The 27,412-nt window shown below is 31.9% G+C and overlaps 3 protein-coding genes and 1 long non-coding RNA gene across 4 annotated transcripts; 2 read left to right on the top strand and 2 right to left on the bottom strand.

Moving 5' to 3' along the window:
• Window positions 1–111: 111 nt before the first annotated feature.
• On the top strand, window positions 112–6,412 carry LOC123669754 (uncharacterized protein C18orf63-like). The gene is made up of 8 exons (XM_045603345.1): window positions 112–248; window positions 1,728–1,866; window positions 1,953–2,130; window positions 3,133–3,229; window positions 3,300–3,396; window positions 3,598–3,732; window positions 5,456–5,566; window positions 6,350–6,412. The coding sequence occupies exons 1-8, from the start codon at window positions 112–114 to the stop codon at window positions 6,410–6,412; spliced, it is 957 nt and encodes a 318-aa protein (XP_045459301.1).
• A 100-nt stretch (window positions 6,413–6,512) lies between these two features.
• LOC123669753 lies at window positions 6,513–8,753 on the bottom strand. Its single transcript, XM_045603344.1, has 4 exons — window positions 8,555–8,753; window positions 8,241–8,438; window positions 8,008–8,123; window positions 6,513–6,941 (listed from the first exon to the last, which is right to left on the bottom strand). The coding sequence occupies exons 1-4, from the start codon at window positions 8,751–8,753 to the stop codon at window positions 6,792–6,794; spliced, it is 663 nt and encodes a 220-aa protein (XP_045459300.1). The 3' UTR covers window positions 6,513–6,791.
• A 3,296-nt stretch (window positions 8,754–12,049) lies between these two features.
• On the top strand, window positions 12,050–16,780 carry LOC123669381 (U2 small nuclear ribonucleoprotein auxiliary factor 35 kDa subunit-related protein 2). Its single transcript, XM_045602987.1, has 9 exons — window positions 12,050–12,454; window positions 13,418–13,619; window positions 13,824–13,897; window positions 13,985–14,196; window positions 14,483–14,746; window positions 15,018–15,194; window positions 15,835–16,000; window positions 16,118–16,220; window positions 16,398–16,780. The coding sequence occupies exons 2-9, from the start codon at window positions 13,588–13,590 to the stop codon at window positions 16,558–16,560; spliced, it is 1,191 nt and encodes a 396-aa protein (XP_045458943.1). The 5' UTR covers window positions 12,050–12,454; window positions 13,418–13,587; the 3' UTR covers window positions 16,561–16,780.
• Window positions 16,781–25,926: 9,146 nt separating this feature from the next.
• Window positions 25,927–27,394, bottom strand: LOC123669380. Its single transcript, XR_006745745.1, has 2 exons — window positions 27,005–27,394; window positions 25,927–26,081 (listed from the first exon to the last, which is right to left on the bottom strand). It is a non-coding gene; the product is annotated as an uncharacterized LOC123669380 (long non-coding RNA).
• Between the last annotated feature and the right edge of the window lie 18 nt (window positions 27,395–27,412).

Genomic DNA, 27,412 nt, shown 5'->3' with positions numbered 1-27,412 from the left:
GTATCCAGGCGAGCAGACGGAGAGGAAAAAACTGCTTCACTTGCAATTGGCGGGAATAATACTTACACAAATTCAAATTTTAATCATACAAACAAATAATTTTAATTTAACATGTCATCATATTATACTTACGTGGTGTCGAATCCTAATTTTGAAAATTTAGGATATCTTAAGGCTATAGCTAATATAAAAGACAAGCACGATCGTTCAGCACCGTCAAATTACCATTGGAAAATACTTAAGTGCAGGTAAGCTAAACTTGAGTATGGTAAATCAGTAGGATGTTAATAAAAAATGTAGTAGATAACTAAATATAAGATAAAATACCTTAATATTTAGACGTTAGTACTTATTAAATACTATTTAATGTAATATTAAAAAAAAGGATTATTTTACTTAAATAAAAGTGAATGAAACTGCTTCATTAGTTTAATAATATGCTAAAATTCTGAAAAAAGTTTCTGTCGTTTGACCAGCTGGAACGTATTTATTGAAATGATTAACCCTACTTCACGTAATATTATGACACTGAGTTGTTACGAGTAATTACGCTATGAGTTCTAACTCGTAGTAGGAACAGAATAATAACCATTACATTTTTACAATCTGATTGAAGTAAAAACTACTACTAGTATACTACTAGTCTATAATATTAATAACTGTTAACTTGAATACTTACCTAACGAAACCTGATAATAACAATACTACTGATTACTTAAATACTCATTATTTTTATCTTGTTGGTATAGTTAAACTATCTACCTAGATTGTCGTTTTTTTTAAAACAGAATAATGAAATTTCCTAATTCGATTATTCGATTCCTTAGATTTTTTTAAATAAAATTAATATACTTTCAAAATATCAATTGTTTATTTATTATTATTATATATAGTATTTTTATGATTTAGGGGGCGGGAAGTATTATGTAACGCAAATTTTGAAGATTTTTGACCGCCCTCCCCCATGTAACGCGCTGTAACGTTTTCCTGTAAAGCCCCTTAAACGCGACACCTACGTAACACCTAACTGATCATTTTTACCCAAATGTCCCAACTATGTTGTGCAAACTACCGGAAAGTGGCTAAAAAAATCGCGTTTGCGGCATATATATATATACAAAAAGGGGTATAAACGAAAAGGTATAGCCAATTTGGGAGATTTTAATACCCTAGTTTTTTATTTATTAAATAAAAACAATGTTATGTAACACGTTTTTCATACCTCCCTCCCGCCCCTGTAACGCATCTTAACATTTTAGAAGGACCCCCCCCCCAATTTGCCTTACGTAATACTAGAACGCTCCCTTAGGCTAGGCGTTGAATATTACTCTACAAAGTTACTCTAGATTGAATATACTCGCAAATGTTCGACGTCATTTTTTAAATCATCGATTTTTATTTATTTATCATCCGATTTAAATAAAACAAATAGTAAAATTTTATGAGACTACACAATACATCAGAAAACTGCACTCAAATTGGTAAAGCAGTTTCTGAGATTAGCAAAAACAAAATTTATAAAAATTGTTTTTTCGTATTTATTGCGTTATTAAATTTCCTTAAAAAGTTTTACTCATATTTCTTCCACGTACAAACTAGAATTTAGAATGAAAAAAAAAAATAGTTACAGGTGACTAAATAAAAACGAATAATCACTTACACAAAAGAATAATAATATCGGAAATATAAATAGATTTTTTTAACAAAAATATATTTTTCTTTTTCAGAATGATTATATTTTCTGCTTCCTCTATATTATCTTGTCCAGACAAAAGCGACGTTAAACAAATACATATTATTTTTAACAAAACAGGCAATGACTACGACCGATTGGTTTCATTATTTTTGAAATTTTCTTTGATTCAAGTAACTCAGTTTTTCTAAATTACCATATGTCTTTGAATTAACTTTATTTAAAAACCTATTACTAAATCCTATAATCAAATTTTAAGGATGGTGTCATTCATCAAGTAACAACTGAGGAGTACTCGATGTGTTTTCTATACACGATGACCGCTAAACTTGCCCCTGTATGGAATTACTTAGGTCCAAATTACTATATAAATAATAGAGATTTTTTGAAAACTCCGGGTTCTCAAGATGGAATAAAACTTAAAATAACTGTATATAGTAAGTAATTACTTAGTGTCCATCCTAACGCTTCAATTTTTAGAAATACTATAAAGATTAAAAGTAAAAAAAAACCTTTAAAAAACACTCTTATAATTTAAATACGCTAAAAAGAACAAAATATAATTGTTGTACTCTCAATGTATGTATTTATGTAAATATGTATGTACCTATGTATGTATGTATATGTGCATGTAACTGTATATGTAGTTAAGTATATATGTATTTTTATATCACTAATTTTGAATACATATTATAAAATAAGTATATGGTTTTTTTAAACCTTTTTGTTCAGTTTATTTTACTTTATCACACTTGCGCTTAAGAGTCCCGCGGTAACATAATTTCTCACCACCATGGGTAGACTGGTAGAGATCTCTTTTAGTGATAAGTTCGCTCTTGCTAACATCATTTATAAAAAATGATTTGTGATTATGTTTCTTTTTTTAAAGTGCAATAAAGACTAATAAAAATAAACTTTTCCTTCAAAACTTTTACTATTAACATTTAACATCACTACAAAATGTATATGATTTAAAAGTTTTTTTTTTACATTTAATTGATTTTTTACATTTTATTCATTGCTGGACAGATTTCGCATCCTGTTAATCTCAGCAAATCCATACAACATACAATCCAAGACATCCATATTGTAGGAAAGCTTAAAAAACTTAGTCCGCTACCTTCACAAGTCCGCCATATTAGATTTAGAGTACCTAATGTCCTAATATCAATTTATTTTTCGAGTTGCTTTCAGCAAGCCCTTTCATTTAATACCCTTAATGTAGGAAAGCATAATAAAGTTAGTTGGCCATCTTTACAAGTCCGCCATATTGGATTTAGAGTATCATCACTTTTTTTTTCACGATACTTTCAGCAAGCTCTTTTATTATTAAATATTGTAGTGGTATTGTAGTGGGTATTAACCCATATGCAAAGAACTAGTTTTCTATTATTATATACTACGTAGGTACCTAAGCAATATGTAAAACAATATTACAGATGAAAAAACAATACTGGAACTAAAATCGATTAAAATATATTTAGCAAAAACGAAGGAAGAATTTAGTCCCGGGGAAACCGTAGTAATTTTACCAAGGTATTATTTTAAGTATTAAATTTGTTTTAAAATTGTTGGTAAATAACTCAAAGTTTACTTTTGTAACAAGCTTAAACAAGGCTGTAATAGAAGAATATTGCACGTCTCTGCCAAAGTCTGGAGATTTTAAATGCTACAAAGATATCCGTCGTCACTGGAAAAATATTGTAAGAAAAACATTATTGATATTATTTTTACTTCTATTATATTCCTATGTTTTTATTAGGTGATTAAACATTCTACTAAGTCTTTAGACAAATTTTGAAACTAGAGATACGTTAAAATCGTCAATAAAAATATACAGATTTTCATCCTACTCCTGAAGATAATTTTATCAACTCATATTTATTTAGTTTTATTATAATTAGCATGGATACCGATTACCAGAAGAAGAACACTCATACTACTCAGTTCGATTTTGGCGCGGCGAACCTCTGACGTATCCAGAGATTTGTGTTTTGAGAACTTATCCAATCATCACACCGGTACCCACAAATACTGAAGTATGTTATACTTTTTTACCGACTTCAAAATGAGAAAGTTCCCAATTTTTTTTTTTTTTTTTGTTTGTTTATTGTGTACTTTCATAACTTTTTACTGAATGGACCGATTCGGATGATTTGTCATGTGGTTCCATTTAAATTTAAAAGGGATCCGATAAATACTTTTTGAGATATCTATATCATCATCATCATCACAGCCGTCTGGCGTGAAAAATGGCGTGAACTCATGTGTTTTGCCCATAGTCACCACACTGGGCAGGCGGGTTGTTGACCGCAGGGCTGGCTTTGTCGCACTGAAGACGCTGCTGCCCGTCTTCGACCTGTGTATTTCAAAGCCAGCAGTTGGATGGTTATCCCGCCATCAGTCAGCTTTTTAAGTTCCAAGGTAGTAGTTGAACTGTGTTATTCCTTAGTCGCCTCTTATGACACCCACGCGAAGAGAGGGGGTGGCTATATTCTTTAATGCCGTTACCACACAGCATATTTATGATAAAATGAGAATTAACTTGACTATATATTGTTTTAAATTTCCATGGTTCTTAACATTATTTGAATTCGTTTTATCGGGATTTATACCATGTACCTTTTTATCTTTGAGGCTCCGATATTTCGGCGCAGTTGCATGCGCCATGGTCACGGAGGAACTGTTTGGTTTTTGCGGGTAGATGTTATGGGCAGACATATCGGTCTACCCTCCGTCTCAGTCTTCTATTACGCTCGATACCAGTACCATTGTCTGCAAGCTCACTACTCACTCGAACCTGTTCTCGACACACGACACTCACAGTATCCATGGATAATTTATCCATGGATACTGTGAGTACCATAACATCTACCCGCAAAAACCAAACAGTTCCTCCGTGACCATGGCGCATGCAACTGCGCCGAAATATCGGAGCCTCAAAGATAAAAAGGTACATGGTATAAATCCCGATAAAACGAATTCAAATTAACTTGACTATTTTGAAATTAAATTTTTGTGAATGTTTTCATAGAACTTATGACTTGTTTAAAAGCAAATCTGATGATATATGATTATATTATGAATTTTTTTGTATAAATAATTAAAAATAACCATTAATCTATACTATATACTGGACCCTGCAAAAGTTGTTTTGCTATATATGTTATTAACCCTCTTAATCTCCTCCCCCCTAATAATTTAGGGGTGTGATAAATAGATGTTGGCTGATTCTCAGATCTACCCGATACGCACACAAAATTTTATAAAAATCGGTCCAGCCGTTTCGGAGGAGTATGGTAACTAAAACTGTGACACGAGAATTTTATATATAAGATATATAGATAATCATATTGCTTATTTTTTTTTTTTGCTAACTAACAATTTCTTGTTTTTTACAATATTCCCTAGAACATACGTAACAATCAGATATCAGAAAATACTTAAAGTTAGTAAAGTTATACACACACACACACACACATATATATATATATATATATATATATATATATATATATATATATATATATATATATATATATATATATATATATATATATATATATATATATATATATGTATGATAGTGAAGATTGGCCGTCAGTCTAAGCAGCAGACATACGTTTTTTGTACGTTTGCTTTATACACAATTATAATTAAGGTAATAAGTAAGGTCTGCGGGGGGGGGGGGCTGGGATCTTACTCTATAAAACAGTTTCGAAGTTCCCTTGCAATTTCATAAAAGTTTTTGTTATTTTCCAGAGAATTATACTATCGAAGTTTATCACTTCTTTGAAAGTTAAAATTTCCAATATTCTTGGGTTTCCTCTGTCTATATCGAACGAGTTGTGCCATCGTGAAAGTTCTAAATTTGTAAGTTACAATAAATAGATTTACGAAAAAAAATATGTTTGTGCTATATAAATATGACACCACTCTGGTGTAGTGGTGCGTGTGCCGTGTATACGTTCAAACACCGGCGATTCGGGGTTCGATTCCTGCTCGGAATTGATAAATATCAATGTATTTATGCAAATACAAAATTTCTTTCTGATCTGGGTGTCTATTCTTGTGAGAGCACGTTAAGCTGTTGGTCCCCGTCGTTATCCTATATACCTGATAGCAATCGTTACCCATAGTAGGGAATATATTCACCAACCCGCAGCGGAGCAGCATGGTGGATCATCATCATCATCCACATCATTCCAGCCTATTGCAGTCCACTGCTGGACATAGGCCTCCAAAAGTTCGCGCCAAAAATGCGTGAAGTCACGTGTGTTGCCCATAGTCACCACGCTGGGTAGGCGGGTTGGTGACCACAGGGCTGGCTTTGTCGCACCTAAGACGCTGCTGCCCATCTTCGGCCTGTGTGTTTCCAAGCCAGCGGTTAGATGGTTATCCCGCCATCGGTCGGATTCTTAAGTTCCAAGGTGGTAGTTGAACCTTGTTATCCCTTAGTCGCCTCTTACGACACCCACGGGAAGAGAGCGTGTGGCTATATTCTTTGGTGCCGTAGCCACACAGCACAAGCATGGTGGAGTTAAGAGTGAACTTTCTGCTGCATGAAGAGGCCTATGCCTAGCAGTGTGATGTTACAGGCTTAATCAATATTTAAATATGTACCTAATGCATAATTCCATCGTTTACTTTTTTCAGTACAATGAAAAATTATTGCCCGATACTCAGGCTATAAGCCTCTGCACGCCAACGCAAAATTAACGGATTCCCTCTTTCCGGCTTACATTCACTACCAATTAATTCCAATGTAAAAATACCTAAAGCTATGTAATAGGTATAAGTTTGTCAAAATAAAAAAGCATTTAATTTACATAAATATTTAATTTCGATTATTATTTAATGTGCTACTTTGTCTTATGCCTTATAAATTACATATTCATTGAACTATAATACTTGATTAAATGCTAGAATAATAAATAATTTTAAATTATAAAAAAGAAACAAATCTGTAACAAAATTAAAGTGCACATTAAGTCAATAGCTTCGTACGTAACGAAGCTATCAAAGTTACAGTCAGTTCCGGTACAAAATGTTATAGCTCATAGCCGTGTCAATATTAAAATGTAAATAATTAAATTTTTTACATTTCTCGATTGCTTAATTTAAAAATCCTTAACGGACTATGTGGAGGACTCAAAGATGGCTGGCCAGCGGTAAGGTCAAAGAAACGTGCTACAGATGGTGATAAATTTCTATTTCCATGTTGTCGAATTTGTGAATTTCTGATATCCTGAAATATATAAATTTCTTGTTGTTAGATCACTAAATTAAGCGGCAGTTTAACGAGGTATGTATGTAGAATAAACCCCTTTATTTATTTTCTTATGATAAAAATACGAAAGTGTATTTCTATCTTTAAAGTAGGTATACGGAAAATAATACTTTTTGAAATAACTTCCCCCAGCGTACAAAATAGTATTTCATTACAAGTGTGGAAAAGCTGTCATTGCAAAGAATTCCGACAAATGTCTCTCCGATCCGAGGCGCAGTCGAAGGCGAGGGTTGACAGTCGGAATAAGTTGCAATGACGGTTCCGCACGTGTACTGAACGACTATTTTTAATACAGTTGCGAAAAAATAGAGCAATTTAATAAAATAATAAAAAGAAAATTTCTGAAAAATGGCGCCAACCGTAGAATATAAGCAGAGTTTTTTTTTTCTTCACTAATTCTGGTAGGCAAAGGGAACTATGCCCATACAGCCAAGTCTTCAGTAGAAGTTTTTTATTGATATGAAATGAAAATGAAATTTAATGAAATGAAATGAAACCTAACCAAACTCATTCAATCAAATCATTAAATCTGATATTGAAACAAATTAGTAGCTTCTTTTTAGAAATATACGTATTTGCATGAATCATAAACACTTCTATGATTTTTTTTTGTAAAAACTTCATGGTTGCTATTTCTTTTTATTAGACATTAATTTGACAGTTGGGAAAGAGAACGCACGAGTTCGGGAAAGGTAAAAAAAAGCACGAGTATGTAATAGCCCACATCCCGAATGCTATACGTCCCTGCAATACGCCACTTTTTGAGCAACTGTATTAAAAACTATAGTACCGAGTAACGTTTGTTTTGCGCAATTTTCCAAACCTTATTCAATCTGTCCAGTAATACGTCATTATTGATTCTATAATACTTTGTTATTAATAACTAGCTTTTACTAGCTAATTGTGCCGAAGAAGTTCAGATATACCTACTTTTAAAATAATATTAATTTGTATAGAAAAATATGGCGTAGTAAATAAATCTGTAGTTATAATACATAATAAACGTATAATGTTGTATACTTACCGATCTGTTTATTCGATGAGGTTGATGCGGTGAAACTTCGAGACTATTTTCTACCACAGGAAAATTCAATAAATAATGCAATTTATGCCCCTTCGCTAAATCTTCCACGGTTTTGCCTATAAACAAAGTAAAACATAAGGAAATAATGTACAGATCATCTTGTAATAACAAATTTGTATGTTTATTATACTACATAATTATATCCATTTTATAGAAAATACATATAGCTGAACCTGTTAAAGTCGTTGGTATATTAGTGTTACATCTTCCAGTAGATAGAATTTTTTTCAATGCCTTTATATTGTTAAAAATGATAGCAACGGCAGCACCGTCGGCCAGCTGAGAAGAGTCACAACATGATAATAAATATGTCCAGTCATTACTATCCCAGTTTAAGCCAGAATACACCGCTAGTTGTAAGGTTGATGCACCTGTAATGTGCATTAATATGGTTATTATTTTAGTTATATAGTTGGTGTACTGCTCAAAATTATCACAAGTCGCTAGAATTATGTAAAATATAAAATCCTTCTGGGGATTACCTTACCTGCTTCATTCAATGCGTGTGGATTTGCTCCATACTGTATGAATATTTTAACAATAGAGTAAAGTCCATGTCGAGCAGCTAGTCTAATAGGCCAACCGTTTTCGAAATTAGGATCAAATCCATTGTCTAATAACTCAGTTATTTCTATTTCATTGTTACTCAAGATACTATTTTTCAACTTTTCCTTCTGATTATCCATGAGTGATCAATTGCTTAAAATACGTATTAGAGATACGTATGTATCTTGGTCTAACTTTACAAAATTTAAAAATACCTTCAATGAAATAAAAATAGTGTAAGCAGTGTTTTCAGTTGATGATTTACCTATCTTTAAAATAAGTCTTATGTGACATTACCAAAACCGACTGTGCCTTCTGGCATAATTGGAAGCTATAAAGCCCATGAATATAATTTTATACTATTTAAATACTAAAAATTAAGAAACTTTTATTAGTTTACCTAATAGGAACAACATAAAAGCAAATATAAATAGCAACCGATAAATTTTAAAAACTATTCCGAATTGAATAGTCTAGAAATGACATTTGATATAAAATCTAGATTTGTTGAAAATGCTTGAAAGCCCTTGGCCTTCTGTTGTTCCATTATACAGAAAAAAACCTATCATTCATTTGTATCCAGAAAGTTGTTGACAACTGTGTAGCGCTTAGCCCATACATATATTAGCGCTTACGGTTTTATACACGAGATGATATTAAGCATATTGAGCGCTCGCTGACAGAGTAGGTATCCTTTTTACGCATCGTACAATTCGTACAGGGGTCGCAAACAAAAAATAGCATGACAATCTAACTGCAAAAAAACATAAGTTAACTATTTTGGAAAGAATTTTCTAACGTAAATATGTATTATATAAAAAATTATATAATTAGTGCGGTAGGCAAGCCTATAATCCGCCTTAGGGTAAGCTGTACTGTGATACCGTAGGCTTTAGACACCTGCAACACCAGTAGCATTGCAAGCGCATTGCCTGGCTATAGTAAGCACCAAAAGGACCCTATATTATATTTCCTGATGCGATGCGATATACAATTTTGTGGTAGTTTACGGTTTATTTGTGAAATTTAATTTTAATGGTTGTGCAATGGGTATGAGTTCACATCGGGGCTTGGTATACCGTTAAAAATTCGGTAACGTTAATTTGTCTCGGCAGACATAACGTGATTTTTGTAATGTAGTATGTAATATACTACATACTTAAATATTATTTCATGAATTTCAACAATAAAAAATAAAATAAATAAATTATAAAATGAATATTGAAACAGTCACTCGGAGCTTAGCGGACTTACGAGCTCGGAATTTCCTCGCCGTTACCTCTATTAATGTTTGAATTAACGGTACGTAGATGCCTTAAGTGCATTGGAGATCGTACCTACTTTTATTTATGTTTATTCGAACGCATAACGCCAAATGATATAATTTAATGCTACGCGCTGTTGCCGCTCTTATTAATCCCCCGCACGACGTAACGCGGTTCGGGGATTTCCGTGCATCGAGTTGTCAATAAAATATCGTTATTTAGCATAGAGTAACACGGCGGGGACTAGCCATACACAGGCGTTCCCCTCTGTCAAAGTATACGTTCAAATGGTTCAACGCGTACAATAAAACCAGTTGCAGCCGCACTGCTCACTAGACTAAATCTAGTTGCGCGATTGAACCAACGTCCTTCAAAAAAATACAGAATTGTTCGTTTTTTAGCTGCAAAAAGAGATCTGCCACGTCAAATTTACTAAAAGCTGGCGTTACCTTTCATATTTAAGTATTTTTTAATCACATTATTACTGTATACTTCTTTTAAACCTTTTTTAAACTTAAAAATTACAAATGTTGTCGGTGGTGTTGTTTCGGATTTGCTTACCAACACATGCTGCTTACCCTTATAATACATGTGGATCGGTCGATCGATTGATCCGAGTCTATTTTCGAAAAATTGCTGTCACCGAGCGATAGTGTTGTTATCGGTTTGTTTGTAGATAGCTATCGATAAAAAAGGCAAAGGCAAAGGAGGAGACAGACATATTTGAGATACTGATTTATTATAATATAATATTGCAAGCTTAATTTTATTTATTTATTTATATACTTTATTGTCCAACAATATAAACAGTTTTAACAAAAGGCGGACTTAATGCCTAGTGGCATTCTCTCCCAGTCAACCTTTAGGCCAAACAGAAAATATTGTAGGTGGTAACAATAAAGTAGTAAACACATATATCTATATATAAATAAACTACGGGCAAACACACACACACACACACATACATACCCACAAACGTACAAATAATCGAACACAAACACAGAACTTAATAGTATATACTCATAATAAATAAAATACAGTAAAATAAAATTATAAGTAAATTTTGTAACACACATGTAGCAGCAACGTTTTTATGAGTTAATAGTTTGAAGCAAATGCTTTTGGAGATGAACTTTAAAGGAATCCTTGGTCTCTGCCCTTCTTAATTATGTCTGGGATTTTGTTCCAAAGTCGGACAGCTTCTACAGAGAAAGAATTAGACGAAACCAGAACGGGGAATAGGAAAGAAAGAAGAAGGGAATCGTTAGGACGAAGCTGGCGATCATGATCAGCGCACAAAAATTTAAATTTTTCTTTTAAATATAGAGGAGAAAGTGGATGAAAAAGAATAGAGTATAGAAAAGTAAGTATTCCCAACTCTCTGCGTTGTCGAATTGGAATTTTAATATACATAGTTTTATAATAAAATTGCATTAAATTAAATATAATACAAGACTTACAAGTATTTACACATTTTACTTGAATTACTTAGTGTGAACTTTGACCATAATGTTTTATATAAATTTTTGCAGGTTTTTTAAAGATTCAAATTTAAGGCATACATGGAAAAAAATTGTAATAACAGACTAACCGGACGCCCAAGAAATGGTGTCGTTTGCTTAAATAATTTCAATACCTCTGACTTTCAACTGTGGAACTGGTAAGATTAATAATGGAAAAATATATCGGCATAAGCATTTCTTTCTTGATGAAAAAAAAAAACCCACAAAATGTATACGTCTTATTTATAGAAAATAATCCATTTTAAAAACCAGTAATAGATACAACTATCGCTGGTTTTTAAAATGATATAAACATTTAGTTTATTTTTGATATGATAATTATTGTAGTAAATAATAAATAAAGTCCATTGTCCGAGTACTTGAATTTATCGACAATGCGTATCGACAGTTGTTGCAACCACGGCTTTAAGCAACTTGTCAATGTAGTTGCGGCATGTCATTATACTGTAATGACACAGAATGTATCTATGAAAATGAAAATGTATCTATGAAAATGAAAAATGTAAGTGTGTTTTTAATTTAGTATGTTAAAAGTTTCGTAGTGACAGACGATTATTTTTGTGTGGGGATGAGAGAGAAGTGTGCTTATGTGTGATTTCGCCCCGCAAAAAATGTAAGCCAGTTTTGTATCGATAAAAAACGCTATGGCTACTCCCCTCCATCTTCCTCTTTGTTATTTAGTGATGCAGATGTAACGTTATCGGTATCGTTATAATTCTATTTATCGATAAAACAACGTTAAAAAAATGTGTGTTACCTATTACCGTTAAAAACTATAATGCTATAAATAAAAGGTGTCAGCAAAGTTAATGTTATTTACCGGTATTTTATAATGGTAATCACCAAAGAGTATATATGATAATTACCCAAGTTTACCATAATTGCCAAGCTCTTCTTTGCTTCATTCACTAATTATTGCATTTGTATTTTGTAGTGATTTGTAGTGCAATTGTTGGTTTTGGTGCATTTGTTTATATCTTTAATTTATTACTTTTATAGTGAAAACAGATGGTAATTGTACTCTTGGTAGGTGCTTAGTTTTTTAAACATTTGGTGAGTATTTTATCAGTGTATAATTATTTCACTTTTTAACTAGCTGTAGTATTTTATTTTTAAGATGGCTATTTAGATTATCCTCCGATACCAGGATAAAACGTTAAAATCACGCCATCGCTATTCCTTTTATAAAGTGTATACCTATGTTCATAGACGTCTAAATAGTACTTACGTTGTTTGATAAAATAACTATTGCTTGGGTGATAACAGATAGTAAATGCTTCCTTATAAAACATACATTTACCTCTCTCGCTATAATACCGCCTCGTACTCGATAAGACCGCCTTTGTACATCTTTTATTTTATGTTTTTGTTTTGTTGTTTCTTTTAATGGTGTACAATAAAGAGTATTATTATTATTATTTCACTGAATGTCACTCCGCCCGCCCAATACATAATAGATACATATATTATAATAACTACTTATATAGATAATATAGTAAATTTACTTATACTTTATTATTATTATTATTATTACCTGTTGAAAATTTTGGGTTGTCTGGAAGAAATGGCTAATTAGCCATAAGTCCGCCCATTGTACTTCATTGTCTTTAACTATCTTTATTCTTTGTTTGTAATATATTTGTGGTGTACAATAAAGTATAAAATAAATAAATAAATAAAAAATTGAAGTTCCAATAATTCAATGTTTAGTCAATATGACATGAATTGTAGTGGTTTTAATTAGTAGTAAAATTCTCATATATAAAGTAACAAAATATAAATTGTTATGAATAAATTGTAAAATTTAAAATTATTGAAAAAATAAGTATTGCACAAAACTATACAATATCTATTATCGCCACATGTTAACTGTTTACAAAATAAAATTATATTTAGCTTGTGATTGTACTAAATATTTATAATAATATATAATTTAACTGTATATAGATTACTTACTAAGTGATTCACTTTTTTATTAAGTAATTAAAAAAAATTTAAATGTTTCTGTTGTTTCAGGATTAAGCATTGGTTACGTAAAATAAAATACCTACGATACAGTTTTTACAAGGCAACTATAGTTATTATCATGATTATTCTGATAAATCTCCTATTTTGCACTCTATGTAACATTTCCGAAATCATTAATTTTCATACTATCATAGCACTTATGAAGAGCATTCATTATAATGAATAGTACTAGTATGATAAATCGCAGTAGGTAATTATATTTATGTTATTTATCTTATTTGCAGGTTTTTCTATAAAGTTTACATAATTACATGTGTTTTAAAAATTTATTTATTAAAGTTTTAAATTCTCTTTTACCTATGATGGGAAATTAAAAGCCTATAATAATGTTTTGTACATTTTTATTCCTTTAAAGACCAGATAAATTATTTTTTAAATTTTGTATTATTTCCAGACATAAAGAGTGGCGTAAGATTGCCAAAAGAGAAAGAAGAAGAAGAATTCGAACTTTCAAAGCAAAAGAAAGAGGTGAAAATTGTTGCTTGACATAACTTTCTTGAAATAAAAGTTTTCACTTAATTATTATTATTTGCAATTAAATTATGTTTTTTTTAGACTATTTACCGCCTCATGAGTATGAAAAGTGGTGTAAAGATCAAGAATCACTAGAGTTGATTGAACTAGAACAGATAGAAAAATCAAATCAAGCAGAAAATGACAAATGGTTGAAAGCTGAACAGGTAGCATTAGAACAATGGAAAAAAATTCAATTGCAAAAGGAATTATTGCATCGAGAGAAACTTCAACAGCAAGCTAAGTTGAAACTAGTAAGTACCTATTATATAAGTAGAAAAGGATTCTAGAACACTAAGAACATCCAAGCTGGTTTTTGTTATATTATTTCAAGTTTCAGTATAGTATTTCAAGTTATTTATTTTTAAGCTTAAGACTTTTTGTGTTATGTTAGTTTACTGAACAATTCCACAACTTCCAATTTTTCAATATAATACCTTATCTTTATGTAATTCTGCCAGAGTTAGTAGTTGCTCATATTTTAATTATTTTGTATAAATTTACTTAATATATTTACTCAATATTACTTATAAATTTTAGGAATGGGAAACGGAAGAAGAAAAAAGGAAGAGTGAAGTGGAACGCTTAAAAGAAATAGAAGAGGAAAATAGAAAAAGACAAGAAGTCTTTATGGACAATTTAAATAAATTTTTAAATGGCGATTTAGTTGAACCTCCTAAAGAATTATTAATTTTATATGAAACTAAACCAAATAGTGCGCCATGTCCATTTTTTACCAAGACGGCGTGTTGTCGTTTTGGTGACGAATGCTCAAGAAATCATAAATATCCTGGCATAAGTAAAGTAAGTTTTTCCATTATCTAGTCTGAACTTAATAACATAAAAACATAAAGAAATGTATGATTTTCATACATATAATAAAGCAAATTTTTGTAGTGTTTGTAAATATTCTTTTATAATGTTTACTTTAAAAACCATCATTTACGTTTTTATTATTACTGAAAAATAGGAAATGATTTCAGAAAAGAAATAATGTTTTAATATTTAAAAAATAAACTCACAAACACTTATTATTAGTTGTTTGATAACATGCTCTTTCTTTGGTTTTATTTAGGTACTTCTAGCTGCAAATATGTTTGGACATTTCGGGTTAGAAAATGCTAATTTCAATGAATATGACACAGACATAATGTTGGAGTATGAAGACAGTGATACATACAAAGAATTTAAAGACTTTTTTTTTGATATTTTACCTGAGTTTCAGAAATTTGGAAAAGTAGTGGAGTTAAAGGTTAGTTGAAGTTCAAAAAGTGTATTGATGTATCCTTTTACAAAGTATCAACACGATATTATTAATGAAGTCGTATATATCTACTTTAAAAGACAGAAAATTTTGTAAGTTTATTTCATTAAACTTTTGGAATAAGTAAGTATGTATATAATATATGCAGAAATAAATATTTTATTAACTTAACTCATAAATCATATAAATAGGTAAGCAAAGAATTGAAGGTTTTATGAAATGGGATTTAAGTACAATGAGATGTGTGTCACAAAGAGGTTTGTATAAAAATATATTTGTAATATAAAATATACATCTTCAATTTCAATTAATATAATTATTATAAAAAAATCCAATAAATTTCTGTAAATCGAAAAGTTTTGAATATTTTTGTATTGTAACGAATACTAATGATCTTTTGTAAATAATGATTTCTTGAAAACACATTTAGGCTGTTTTGTCTGATGACTTGTATTGTAAATCAATAAATTGTATTAACTACCTAAATGTATTACGTTTACACTTTTTATTTACACATTTTCATGAATTGTATTTATGTCATCAAAACTCCTGATCCAACTGCAATTGCTTCTTATTTATTTTTTAATAATTTCAGTATACATTATTTTAACTTCTTTTTATTCCATAGGTTTGTAATAATTATGAAAAACATCTTCGAGGAAATACATATATAGAATATGCTGATATACGGAGTGCTGTTCAAGCATATCGAACATTACACTCAAGATGGTATGGAGGCAAACAGCTTTCACTTCAATTTTGTGAACTGACGTCATGGAATAATGCTATGTGTGGTATGTACAAATATTTAAAACAAGTAATAGATTGTGAGGTGCTTTGTCAGTTTTTTACTTGTATACTTATTTTAGTTTTGTTATTTCCTATTTTAGTGAAGTTTATTCAATTTCCAGGATTACAATCCAGTAAACGATGTCCGAAGGGAAGAGCATGTAATTTTTTGCATGTTTTCAGAAATCCTATAAAATTATTTGTGGAAAATCGAAACTCTGAAAGGTATTTTTTATAAATTTTCGTACGACATATACGAATATACATACATAAAATAACGATAAAACCGTCTTCAAAAAGGGGAGAAAAATTATTTCTTAGAAAAATGTAACGCCCTAAAAAACTATTTCTCTAAAAAATATTTGTGACCAGTTTTACCAAATTTTCAATGAAATTTTACAGACCAAAACGTACACCATCTCGATCTTGGAGGTGGTCGGAATCACCTGAGCGAGAGTCACCAAGACATAAGGATAAAGAAAGATATTGCAGTAAGGACCACGACAGAAGGCGTCATCGACACAGATCGCATCGATCAAGCTCTTCTCGCAATCGTGATAGATGAAATAAAATTGTTTAATATTAATCTTATTTTTTGCTCAATACTGAGATTTTTTGTAACCCCTGACCGGTAGTGCATTTATTTTTTATTTCGGTAAAAGCGCTTAATATATAAAGATAAGAATAAGAATAATATTTCTCTTCATATGTTATTATTTGGTCTATGCCTTAGAAAGCTGTAAATAAAGATGCAAAGAAATGCTTTTTTACTATCTATTACGAAATATGTATCTATATATTAAACCTTAGAAAAAACATTTATCAATAGATACAAAACACTCAGACTAGAAACAAACAAGGGGGCGTTCAAGTATTACGTAACGCAATTTGGGGTCTTGTAAAAAGATTATTAGATTACGATGCGTTACAGGAGCAGGAGCCCCCTCGAACAACGTGTTACGTAACATTGCTATTATTTTAAGAGCCATTTCACTAAAAATCTGTAACAATCCGCGAAATTGTAATATTATGACATCGTTAATCTCAGTATTGGACGCAATAATGTTATTTATATTTTTGAAATATAATAGCAACCTTTGTTGTAGTAAGATAATGGATCAGAATTATGATTTATATTGTGTGTAGAAAATTATTAACCTTTTCATCAGCTGCCACCCCGGGTAAACGGTCGAAATGTATAATTTGAAGTCCTACTTTTCTTTAACTTCTACCTTAAAACTGTATAGAAAATATGGTAATATGTGGAATATGTTTTTGTTGATACATAATGCAGTTTTTTTTTTTCATTTGTATCTCCGTTAATACGCAATAAAATTAAAGTTATAAAATATTTTCCAAATAAGTACAATTTTAAAAGCGATATTTTTCTTAGAAAACAAAGAAATTTAAAGAAACTATCTATACCAAATTAAACGTACATCATTTATGAACATAAAAAAAAACATATCAAATTATTTTTAATACCTTTTGTATAAAAAATAAAAAGGCAGTATATAATACCGCATACGCATCAAACCGAGTATAAAGCGCCAGCGCTCTTAGAGGTAAGATCCACGCCAAATTCTGCGGCCATCTCTTTCGTTCACACGCGTCAAGCGACTGTTGTTATACTGTGATAAACCGCATTTGATAGTTTCAGAAAAATAACAAACGAAGAAAAACCGACTTCAATTATATCGACAATTAATACAACGTAGGTAGACGAATAAATAGTCAAGTAAATACGCATTATTATAGATTACTCCAAAAGTTGTAATCAGATCTCGATGAAATTTTAATGTGACCACATGATAAACATTGGCTTTCGATTAAATTAAATCGGTACACCCAGTAAAAAGCTATGCGGATTTTTGAGAGTTTCCCTCGATTTCTCTCAGATCCTGTATGTATATATATATATATATATATATATAAAATAAAAAAGGAGGAGGTTACTCAATTCGACCGTATATATATATATATATATATATATATATATATATATATATATATATACTTGAGTTGAATTGAGTAACCTCCTCTTTTTTTTGAAGTCGGTTAAATAAAAAAATATGCAAAAATTATTGTAAAGTAATTTCTGTAAACAAATGTATAATTTAATTCTTTTTTTTTCTCACGTTATCAATACAAATAGACATTTAAATCTTTTTGTCGTGTTATTTGTTAAGTCGACAAAATTATATATGATGTCTACTTGCATCCAAAACCATGCAACTCACATTCACATTCAGACTTTCTGAAGCATAATAAAATGTAATTTTATTTATGTCTTAATATTCGATTGATTCTTAAACTTAAAAACTAAATCAATTTAAAACAAATGTTTCATAAAATAGATTTTAAATGTTGTCTCCGCAGTTTATGGCGGTTTTTAATTCAACCCCAGATGTGTAACTCGTTTTGCAACCGTATATTACAAAAATAGAGCTTAAAATAGTTTACAGCCGTATTTTAATACATTTAGTACGAAATTAGACACCAATCGGAACATTCATTCGCTCTTCATACAAATTTAGTAAGATTCAACCGGTCAGTCTCCCCATACCCGCCAATATCTGCACCGTTATGCTCTATGTTTAGATCGAGTTTTTTTATTTTCTTTATGAGAAAATTGTATACATATTATACACCGATGTAAAGCGTATTTTGTGTACTGTATGAATATTTATAATGCTATTTGTCGAGGATACGTAAAATATCTATGTACTTATTGTTTGCTCTCAAAAAAATATCCTACTTTCTCGCCCTCTGGATATTATTGCCCAAAAATTGTTGTTTTTAGTTTTCTCGTTGCGTTGGTCATATTCAATACTAATTTTCATTAGTTTTTCTAAATGAACTATGAAGTACAAACCCTATATGTAATTTCTTTACAAATTGTAATTGAACTGTCCACTCCTTTTCAAGTATAAAAAAAAAACTGCTGTATTACAATATATTTCTTTTGCTGTTAGAGCTAGATAGATACTATTGGAAAACAGACTAAGTAGAATCAACGACAAATGTATTATAATACTATATTTTTTCGACATGTTTTTGCACCAAGACCACTTTTTCTCCCTCCCTCTGAAACAAGCGCGATTTTATAATTGGTACTTTGGTACTCTGTTAATTCATACTCTTCAAAATAATAGAAACGTTTTTGTTCTAAGTGTAGAAATTTGTGAGTTATGAGCAAAATACTACGTCTCAAAGGCGCGCGTTTATCGAATCATATTAAGCGGGAGATGCAAGGAAAGCGCCCGGCGGGCGATGCAGTAGACTGAATGCTGGTTCAACCCCAGCACCATCCGCCCGCGCAACACCACCAGTCCCCGCGGGAGAGCTCGCGCTCGGTGAGGTCCGGTCTACCAGAGGTTAAAATAAAATTAGTGAGAAATAACAATAACAAACTTCGTCCCGCGTGTGTTCGTCGAAAAACAACAGAACCTCAGAAATCAAGAACAAAAAGTGACCTAAACCAGGAACAAAAAAGTAATCTAATTCCGATAAATCAATTATATCCGTGTTTTTGAAGATTATCTAACCGTCAAACACTACCAGAACCAGAAGACTCCGAAATATCAGCTAAGCGATCAAACCCTACAACTTATAAAATAAGAGAAAGGAGTACTTACATAACATGGTATGGTATGGTATGGTTAACACGGGCTAGTTTCCGCAACTCGACAACTTTGCGCCTATTTTGCGTGTGTGGGAGTGATCCGATTCACTCTTGCCACCCAAGCTCCTCCAGAAACTTTAGAAGTCTTTTCGGCTTCTTGAAGATCTCTGGAAGTGTCTTCAGGGTGCCAAGATGTTGTGCCCGGTAAGCCGCTACACCTGGACAGAAGAGAAGTACATGCGTAGCCGTTTCTTCTGTTCCCATGCAAGCTCTGCACAGGGGACTGTCGGTTATGCCCATATTAAATAGGTGTTTGTTATACGGACCGTGTCCAGTCAGTGCCGCAGTTATTTGTCTCATTTGGCGTCTATCCAGATTTACTAGAATTCTTGCCAATTTGGCATCAGTTTCTGGCAGTGCCGACTTGGCTTGCGTCCTCAACTTCGGACCATAGTGTAATGTGTTTGCGTTTCATGCGTTATCGAATTTGGCCTTTGAGCCAGCAAGAAGGTAACGGTATAATCAGTTCGGCTCCTATGGCCGTCGTACTTGACCCCCCTTCTTGCTAGCTCATCTGCCCTGTCGTTACCGCGTGTGTTGCTGTGACTTTTGATCCATTGCAGTGTGATGTCATTATTTTCACCTACCTGTATCAGGGTGTTATGGCATTCATAGATTAAACCTGAAGTGGTTGAGTTGCTATCTAGTGCCTGTAATCTGACATGGTGTCTGATAATGTGGGAATCATTTACGTTCCTTCTCCCGATTGTTCTGGCTGCCTCAATTATACCCAAGCACTCTGCTTGGAACACTGAGTTGTAGGTACCAATGGGTAGTGATATATTAATATTTAGGTCTTCGGAGAAAATACCGCTTCCTGACCCTTTATTCGTTTTAGAGCCATCCGTGAAGATACTCAGGTCTTGCCCATTTAAGGCTACACGCGAGTCTTCTTCCAGCTGTATTTTGTATTTTTTATCAAAAATATATTTGATCTGTATTCCGTCATTTGGTGCTTCCATGGACGGAAATGTCTTTGGCTATGTCTTCCAGAATCTTTATATGTGGTATGCCTGTTAAACACAGTAGTTTGTGAGTCTTTAGTCTTACTGCAGTAGTTGCAGCTTCTTGTTGGATAAATAGGTGAAATGGCAGAATATTTAGCATGGCCTCCATTGCTGTTGTTGGTGTGGTTCTCATACTGCCCGTGATTGCCATGCACACCAACCTCTGCCAGCTTTGTAGCTTGGATTGCGTTGTGGTGAGGAGTGTTCTACGCCACCACACCACAGCTCCATAGCTGATCATGGGTCTAATGACCGCAGTATAGAGCCATAGGGTCAGTTTTGGTGTAAGTCCCCAGCTCTTGCCTATCATCCTGCGGCATTGCCAGAAGATGATGCTGGCTTTGTTTAATTTATTTTCTATGTGTTTGGACCAGCTTAGCTTATTATCTAGTATTACACCTAAATACTTTACCTCTGTGGTTAGATTCAGGGTTGAGTTAAAGAGTTTAGGTAGAGTGTAATTTCCCAAGTCTCGTTTGTTCGTGAACATCACTAATTCTGTTTTGTTTGGGTTAATGGATAGGTTATGCTCCTCGCACCATCTTTCTACTAATAGCAGGGCTGTCTGAGTTAGTTCACAGAGTGTATTTGTGAACTTGCCCGCCACGAGTATAACTAGGTCGTCTGCGTAGCCTATTATATAATATCCGCTGTCGTTTAGCAAGGATATTAGATCGTTAACTACAAGGTTCCATAGCAAGGGTGATAACACCCCTCCTTGGGGACATCTGTAAGAGTGCAATGTACACATCGCTTGGAAAGTAAATAGTTTGTCTATTACTAAGTCTATACTTTATGTTTATACGGAGCGTAACTCTCTGATGTAATAAAAAAAACAAAATGGTGTATATTGTATAAGAGCGTTTGTAGCATTCCAATAATAAAAGGTTTCTCAATTATAAACATTTCTTTCCCTGGTGTCCCTATATAACCCAATAACATCCTTTAGCAACGATGGCGCCTAGTTTGTTGTCATTGTCTACTCTCTTACATAACATAACACAACAAAAAAAAAAAGAAACAAGCTAAAAAAGAAAACTCCTTAAACCATAATTTACCCTCTCTCAGAAATATTACCATGTGAGGTCGAAAAAGCAATAAAGAGTCAAAAAATGGAGAAATCACCAGGACCAGACTATATTACTAATTAGTTGATTAAAGGAACAATGGCGGAGCTAACTCAAATTCTTATAAATATATTTAACAACATTTTAACAAGCGGCAACATCCTGAAACTGTTTCCGCCAATGTCACGTAGAGTGGAGAACACACGTAGGAGATTGATTGGTCGGTGCGTATACAAGGGCGGATCCAGAACTTCTTGTTATTGACTACGACTATGTGATCCCGCTAGCGTCAAAGCTGGATCCGCTCTTGTGCGTATATAGCTTTTATTGATTACGTCAAAGCCTTTGACGGCTTGAGCCACAACTACATAATATGCGACACACTAGAACGCCAAGAGATACCCGCTATCTTCACTAACACCATTAAGAATATCTATGCGAGCATCGCACAGTCCTGACTGCGTCAGTAATTTTTGGTTTTTTGACATTACCACTATTTCGATTTTACCGTTGAAAATTTTTCAAACCTTTTATGACTAGAACCAGGAAATATTCCTCTCATTGCCTTCCATTTGTCGACAACTCGACAGGATAAACATTGTCAATTATCAATTTTTAAAATTTCAAATTGTGCATGTGTTGTATAATAGTCCGTGTAACCCAACTAACACTATTTCTTTACTACTGTACACACACCATGGGCCTTCGGTGCAACGATAGAATTGGCGTTGCTGCCTTGCGGGCGTTGTGATCGCTTAGTGGAACGCAGCCTTTATTAAATTTGAAGGAACTAGGAAGTAATGTGGAAAAACGAGCGGGAAACTTAAACGCGCGCGGTTGTGTTTTTTCTTGCTACTGCTAAAATTATTTTAAATATAGTTCAGATCAGGTGTAAAGTGTATATATTTAGTTATTTAGTTTTAGTTTTGTATTTAGTTTGTTTTTCTTCTATTTTCGGTAAGTTTATGTAAATATTTATAGAATGAACGAACCTCCGGACCCGGGTGGCGGGAATGATTTTAATTCTCAATATATTCCGCAACCTAGCAATTTTATTACTATTGATTACGATGAATCAAGTATAGAAACTGATCACTCTATGACTAAAAAGCCACTTAAGAGATCTCGTCTTCATAAAATTTGCAAACAATGTAATAAAAAAGTTAGAAAAAACGCGGGAAACCAAAAAGTTGGTTGTCATTGTTCGGAGTCTGAGAAATCAGATGAGACGAATAAAAATGAAAATAATAAAAATGTCCCCGTTTCGGTACCACAATCGCAGCTCCAACCTGATAACACTGTCTCTAAAAATCCCATAGGCAGAAATATTTATAATGAAAATGACGTGTCTCCTTATTTAATTCATGTTCAAAAAATTACAAAAGGTGATAACGATGGAACGATTTTACACCCAATCACATTCGGAGATTTCCTTATGAAAAATAAAATATATAATATTATTAACGGCAGCTTGAAAAAGATAGGACGAAACCGAATTTCTGTAGCATTTAATAATTTTAAAGATGCGAATTCTTTTTTAAACAATAGCCTGCTTCTTGAAAATAGTTATCACGCTTTTATACCATCTTTTAATGTTATTAGAATCGGTATCGTTAGGGGTGTGCCAATAGAATGGTCCCCAGAAGAAATTATAAAAAATATTTCTACACCTATTGGTTGTGGTAAAGTTGTAAAGGTTAGACGTTTAAATTACAAAACTGTTGTTGAAGGCGCTACTGTGTGGAAGCCCACTCAATCAGTAGTAATTTATTTTGATGGCAGGGTCCTCCCAAAAAGAATTTTTATATGTTACAATTCTCTTCCAGTCGAGCTTTACATCTTTCCCACAATCCAATGCTACAAATGTTGTCGTTATGGACACACAAAATTGCAGTGCAGGTCTAAGCCTAGGTGTTTAAAGTGTGGTCAGGAGCACACATCAGATTCATGCAATGCCAATGATGATAATTATTTCTGCTGTTTATGTTCTGGCAACCATATGGCAAATAGTAAAGCGTGCCCTGAATTCAATAGGCAAAAATCGATTAAATTACATATGGCTGAAAAGTGTGTATCATATGCAGAGGCTAATAAAGAGATACCAACGTCATACAAATCTTATTCAGAAGTTAGTAAAGAAGTAAATATTAGCCAAAATCCTAATAAATCATACAAAAAAACATTTATATCTAGACCTCGGGATCCTATTAAGCCTAATATAGGTTATGATAAAATTGCTCATAAAAATATAATAAAAGAATTTTCATTCAATGAATTTGAAAAAAATTCAACTCCAATAGATATTATTAACTATAAAAATGATTTTGCCAAAATTTCAGATGTGCTTTCACTTTTACAGAGTTATTTACAAAACAACAAAAGTTTACCGTCCATCGTTGCCCCTTTAATACAGTGTATCGTAAATATAATCCAAAATGGACAGTTCCCAGATAATAATACAGTGGAACGCCAGAAGTGTAATTAATAAAAAAAACGACATAATTTATTTATTAAATAATTATAAACCTTTTTTATTTTCTATCTCAGAAACTTGGCTTAGGCCAAGTAATAATCTTAGGTTTCGTAATTATAATACCATAAGAGAAGATAGACTAGATGGTTATGGCGGAGTAGCCTTTCTCATCGAGAAAAACATTCCTTTTAATTTAATTAATATTCCTGTACATAGTTCTGAACTTTCTATTTTAGCTATAAGTGTACATAACATATCTTTTGTGTCTGTATATATTTCTCATATTTCTAATAATATTTTAAATGAAATAAATAATATTTTAGCATCACTTCCAAAGCCGTTAATAATAACAGGGGATTTTAACTGCCAGCATCAGTCCTGGGGTAGTTAGTTAGTAACAGTTATGGCAATAAGCTTTTAGATATTCTTGATGTAAATAATTTGTGTATTATTAATTCTGGAGAGCCTACAAGGCGGACTCTGCCTTTTGAAGGTAAAAGCGTGGTGGACCTAACTATTTGTTCACCACAGTTTGTGCCACAATTAACATGTTCTGTATTAAGTTCAACCTATGGAAGTGATCATTTTCCTGTAATCACTTCTTGTGCTTTTAATAATGTAAATGTACCAAAACAGAACATAAAACTGCTCCCTAGGTATAATCTTAATAATGTTACATCAGAAACATGGGAGCAATTTAGTAATAAAGTAGATACAAAATTGCTACAATTATTGTCTAATGATGCACTTATTGATGCTCCTGTTTTCACGGATGTCTTGATTGAAAGTGCTAATGAAATCTTCCCAGTGAAAAATGAACCTTCTCATATTCCTAGTCCACCTTGGTGGGATAAAGATTGTACGGAAGCTATAAAAAAAAGAAAACAGGCTGAAAAAAAATATAATAACAATATGTGTTTGGAAAACTATCTGTCATTAAAAAATATTGTAAACAGTACTAGATTACTTTTCAAAAGAAAAAAATGTGATGGTTGGAGAAATTTCTGCTCCTCCTTATCTCCTCATACTCCTCCATCAGATGTATGGAAAAAGATAAGAAGATTCAAGTCAGCATATAATACAACCCATTCTGTATCACTCCCCAGCAGTATAGCAAATGATTTTCTAGATAAACTTGCTCCTCCAACAGTTAACATAAATATTAACCTATTAGACAAAAATAGCATAGCAGACGAACATGACGAATCTCCAGGATTAAATTCTTCCTTTAGCAAAACGGAATTAAAAAATGTATTATCTTATGTCTCAGACCATAGATTATACACTTATATACTGGTATAGATACGCCACTCAGAAATTAAAATTGATGTATCACGACCTCCCCCACTAACAGATGGCGTGCACATACAATTTTATTTCTATAATAATACTACAGGTGGCGCTGTTTATTTATTTTTTACCAGATTGATTATTATTTAAATAATATACTGTATGTACTTTTCACACTTTTTCCACTTATTTATTAATACAAACAGTTCGTATTAATAAATTGGTGGAAATAGTGTGAAAAGTATTTCATATTTATCATTAACTTTTATCAAAAAGTAACAAGTATGTACATTAAGAATATTTTCTATTTTTTTTGTGTTAAGTATTAAAAATTTGATTTCAAATTAATTCTATTTTACCTAATATTAACAGATAATCGAGGGTTTAAAAATAAAACACCAGTACCATATAGAATTTATAAAACTGTTGTTTATTTTCATCTTTTATTATAATAATCGGATGCTTGTTTTTTAACATGATCATTCCTATCAAAATTTCAAAATTTTCATTGGTTTAACTTCTCTGTATGAGGATATTCCCATTTGGGAAAGCGATGTAAGGGTCCTGAAAATTTTTAATATTCTTAAAATATTGCTTTATACATAAAAGTGATACTAAAGAGACATAATAATGAATTCTAAATGCAATGAAAGGAATAAAAAGAGTTAATTATTACTTCTATTTTATTAAGGGTGTGATTTAAACAGTTTGCAAAGTATTTGTATCATTGTTAGCAAAAAAATATTACTGATTAGCTAGTACAATTGGGCAACAACATATAGTCAGTAAATATTTCTAAATCCGTCTGCAATTTGTATTGTCTCTGAACAGTTATAGTATTTTTTTTTTTGTGGCTGAATATATGTAAAAGCAGCAATGAGTGACCCATGTGCTGGTAATATAAGCCTTTAAGATAATTATGCCTACTGAAATAGTATGCCAAAAAATACCTAACTGCAAAATTAAATTAGAAAAACAAAAATTCGAAAGAAAGGGATCCCTATTTAGTAATATTGGGATAGTGTCATATATATAGCTTTATTTTCCACCCACTTTTAACGAACACTGCTGATTTTGAAAAAAAAAACGTAATCTATTTTTATTGCTAACCAAAATTTAAATATGAATGCCAATCAATCTTGCTCCGACAAATAATTATTTTGCAGTATGACTGTTTTTTTTTTTGTAGATACATAATAAGACAAGCTGCTTGCTTATGTTTGAATTACTAACTATTATTATGATATTATAAAGAAAAAAATTTTGCTGCCTCATTTTATTATTACTGAAAAAATCCTTGTATGCTTGCCAAATGATTTATAGGCTGTTTTTCTTGCTAACCAAATTTTAAAATGGCATACAAATTAATTACTTCTTTTATAAATTTTTTTACTAAGTCGAATAGAGAAGAAAAGAGTAATCTTAGTATAATACTTAATGTCTAAATACTGCTTTGAAACGTTTCTTTAAATAATTTGAATACTCACCATCAATATCACATTTGAAATAACATTTTAATTCAGCTGATTTCGGCATTTTAAAATACTTAATCAAAATTGCAAAAATTGTAATCCGTGTAATAAAGAGCCAAGTTAACAGTCATGCAATCAGTCCGGGGTCCAAATAACAATCCAGGTGATGTCGTAACACGTAGAAGATCAAAAAGTCCGTAAACAAGCCAAAACGTAGGGAATAACACAATAAAATTAAAATCACAACGAACACTGAACAAACACAAATAAACGAGTGATTCAAAATTCAAATATGGCCGACTAATGCACGATGGGCCTCAATAATATTGCCACGGCAAAAAATATTGGAGATAAATTAAAATATACTTATATTTTATAATATATTTTTTTATACCTATGAATCGTACAAAACATGTTTGATTG

This window comes from Melitaea cinxia, chromosome 3, assembly GCF_905220565.1.
Source record: "Melitaea cinxia chromosome 3, ilMelCinx1.1, whole genome shotgun sequence".
Lineage (NCBI taxonomy): Eukaryota > Metazoa > Arthropoda > Insecta > Lepidoptera > Nymphalidae > Melitaea > Melitaea cinxia.
Note: the sequence above shows the minus strand (reverse complement) of the source record. Positions and strands in the feature narration are given on the sequence as shown.

What these genes read in the sequence shown, in the direction of transcription:
- LOC123669753 (XM_045603344.1), bottom strand. Translation starts at nt 8,753, where the DNA reads ATGGATAATCAGAAGGAAAAGTTGAAAAATAGTATCTTGAGTAACAAT. An exon ending in TATACCAACGACTTTAACAG is followed by an intron (nt 8,124 to 8,240) that starts GTTCAGCTATAT and finishes CTTTGTTTATAG; the next exon opens with GCAAAACCGTGGAAGATTTA. An exon ending in CTCATCGAATAAACAGATCG is followed by an intron (nt 6,942 to 8,007) that starts GTAAGTATACAA and finishes TATATATTTCAG; the next exon opens with GATATCAGAAATTCACAAAT.
- LOC123669754 (XM_045603345.1), top strand. Translation starts at nt 112, where the DNA reads ATGTCATCATATTATACTTACGTGGTGTCGAATCCTAATTTTGAAAAT. An exon ending in ACTTAAAATAACTGTATATA is followed by an intron (nt 2,131 to 3,132) that starts GTAAGTAATTAC and finishes ACAATATTACAG; the next exon opens with ATGAAAAAACAATACTGGAA. An exon ending in CGGTACCCACAAATACTGAA is followed by an intron (nt 3,733 to 5,455) that starts GTATGTTATACT and finishes GTTATTTTCCAG; the next exon opens with AGAATTATACTATCGAAGTT.
- LOC123669381 (XM_045602987.1), top strand. Translation starts at nt 13,588, where the DNA reads ATGAATAGTACTAGTATGATAAATCGCAGTAG. An exon ending in AATATCCTGGCATAAGTAAA is followed by an intron (nt 14,747 to 15,017) that starts GTAAGTTTTTCC and finishes GGTTTTATTTAG; the next exon opens with GTACTTCTAGCTGCAAATAT. An exon ending in GAAAATCGAAACTCTGAAAG is followed by an intron (nt 16,221 to 16,397) that starts GTATTTTTTATA and finishes GAAATTTTACAG; the next exon opens with ACCAAAACGTACACCATCTC.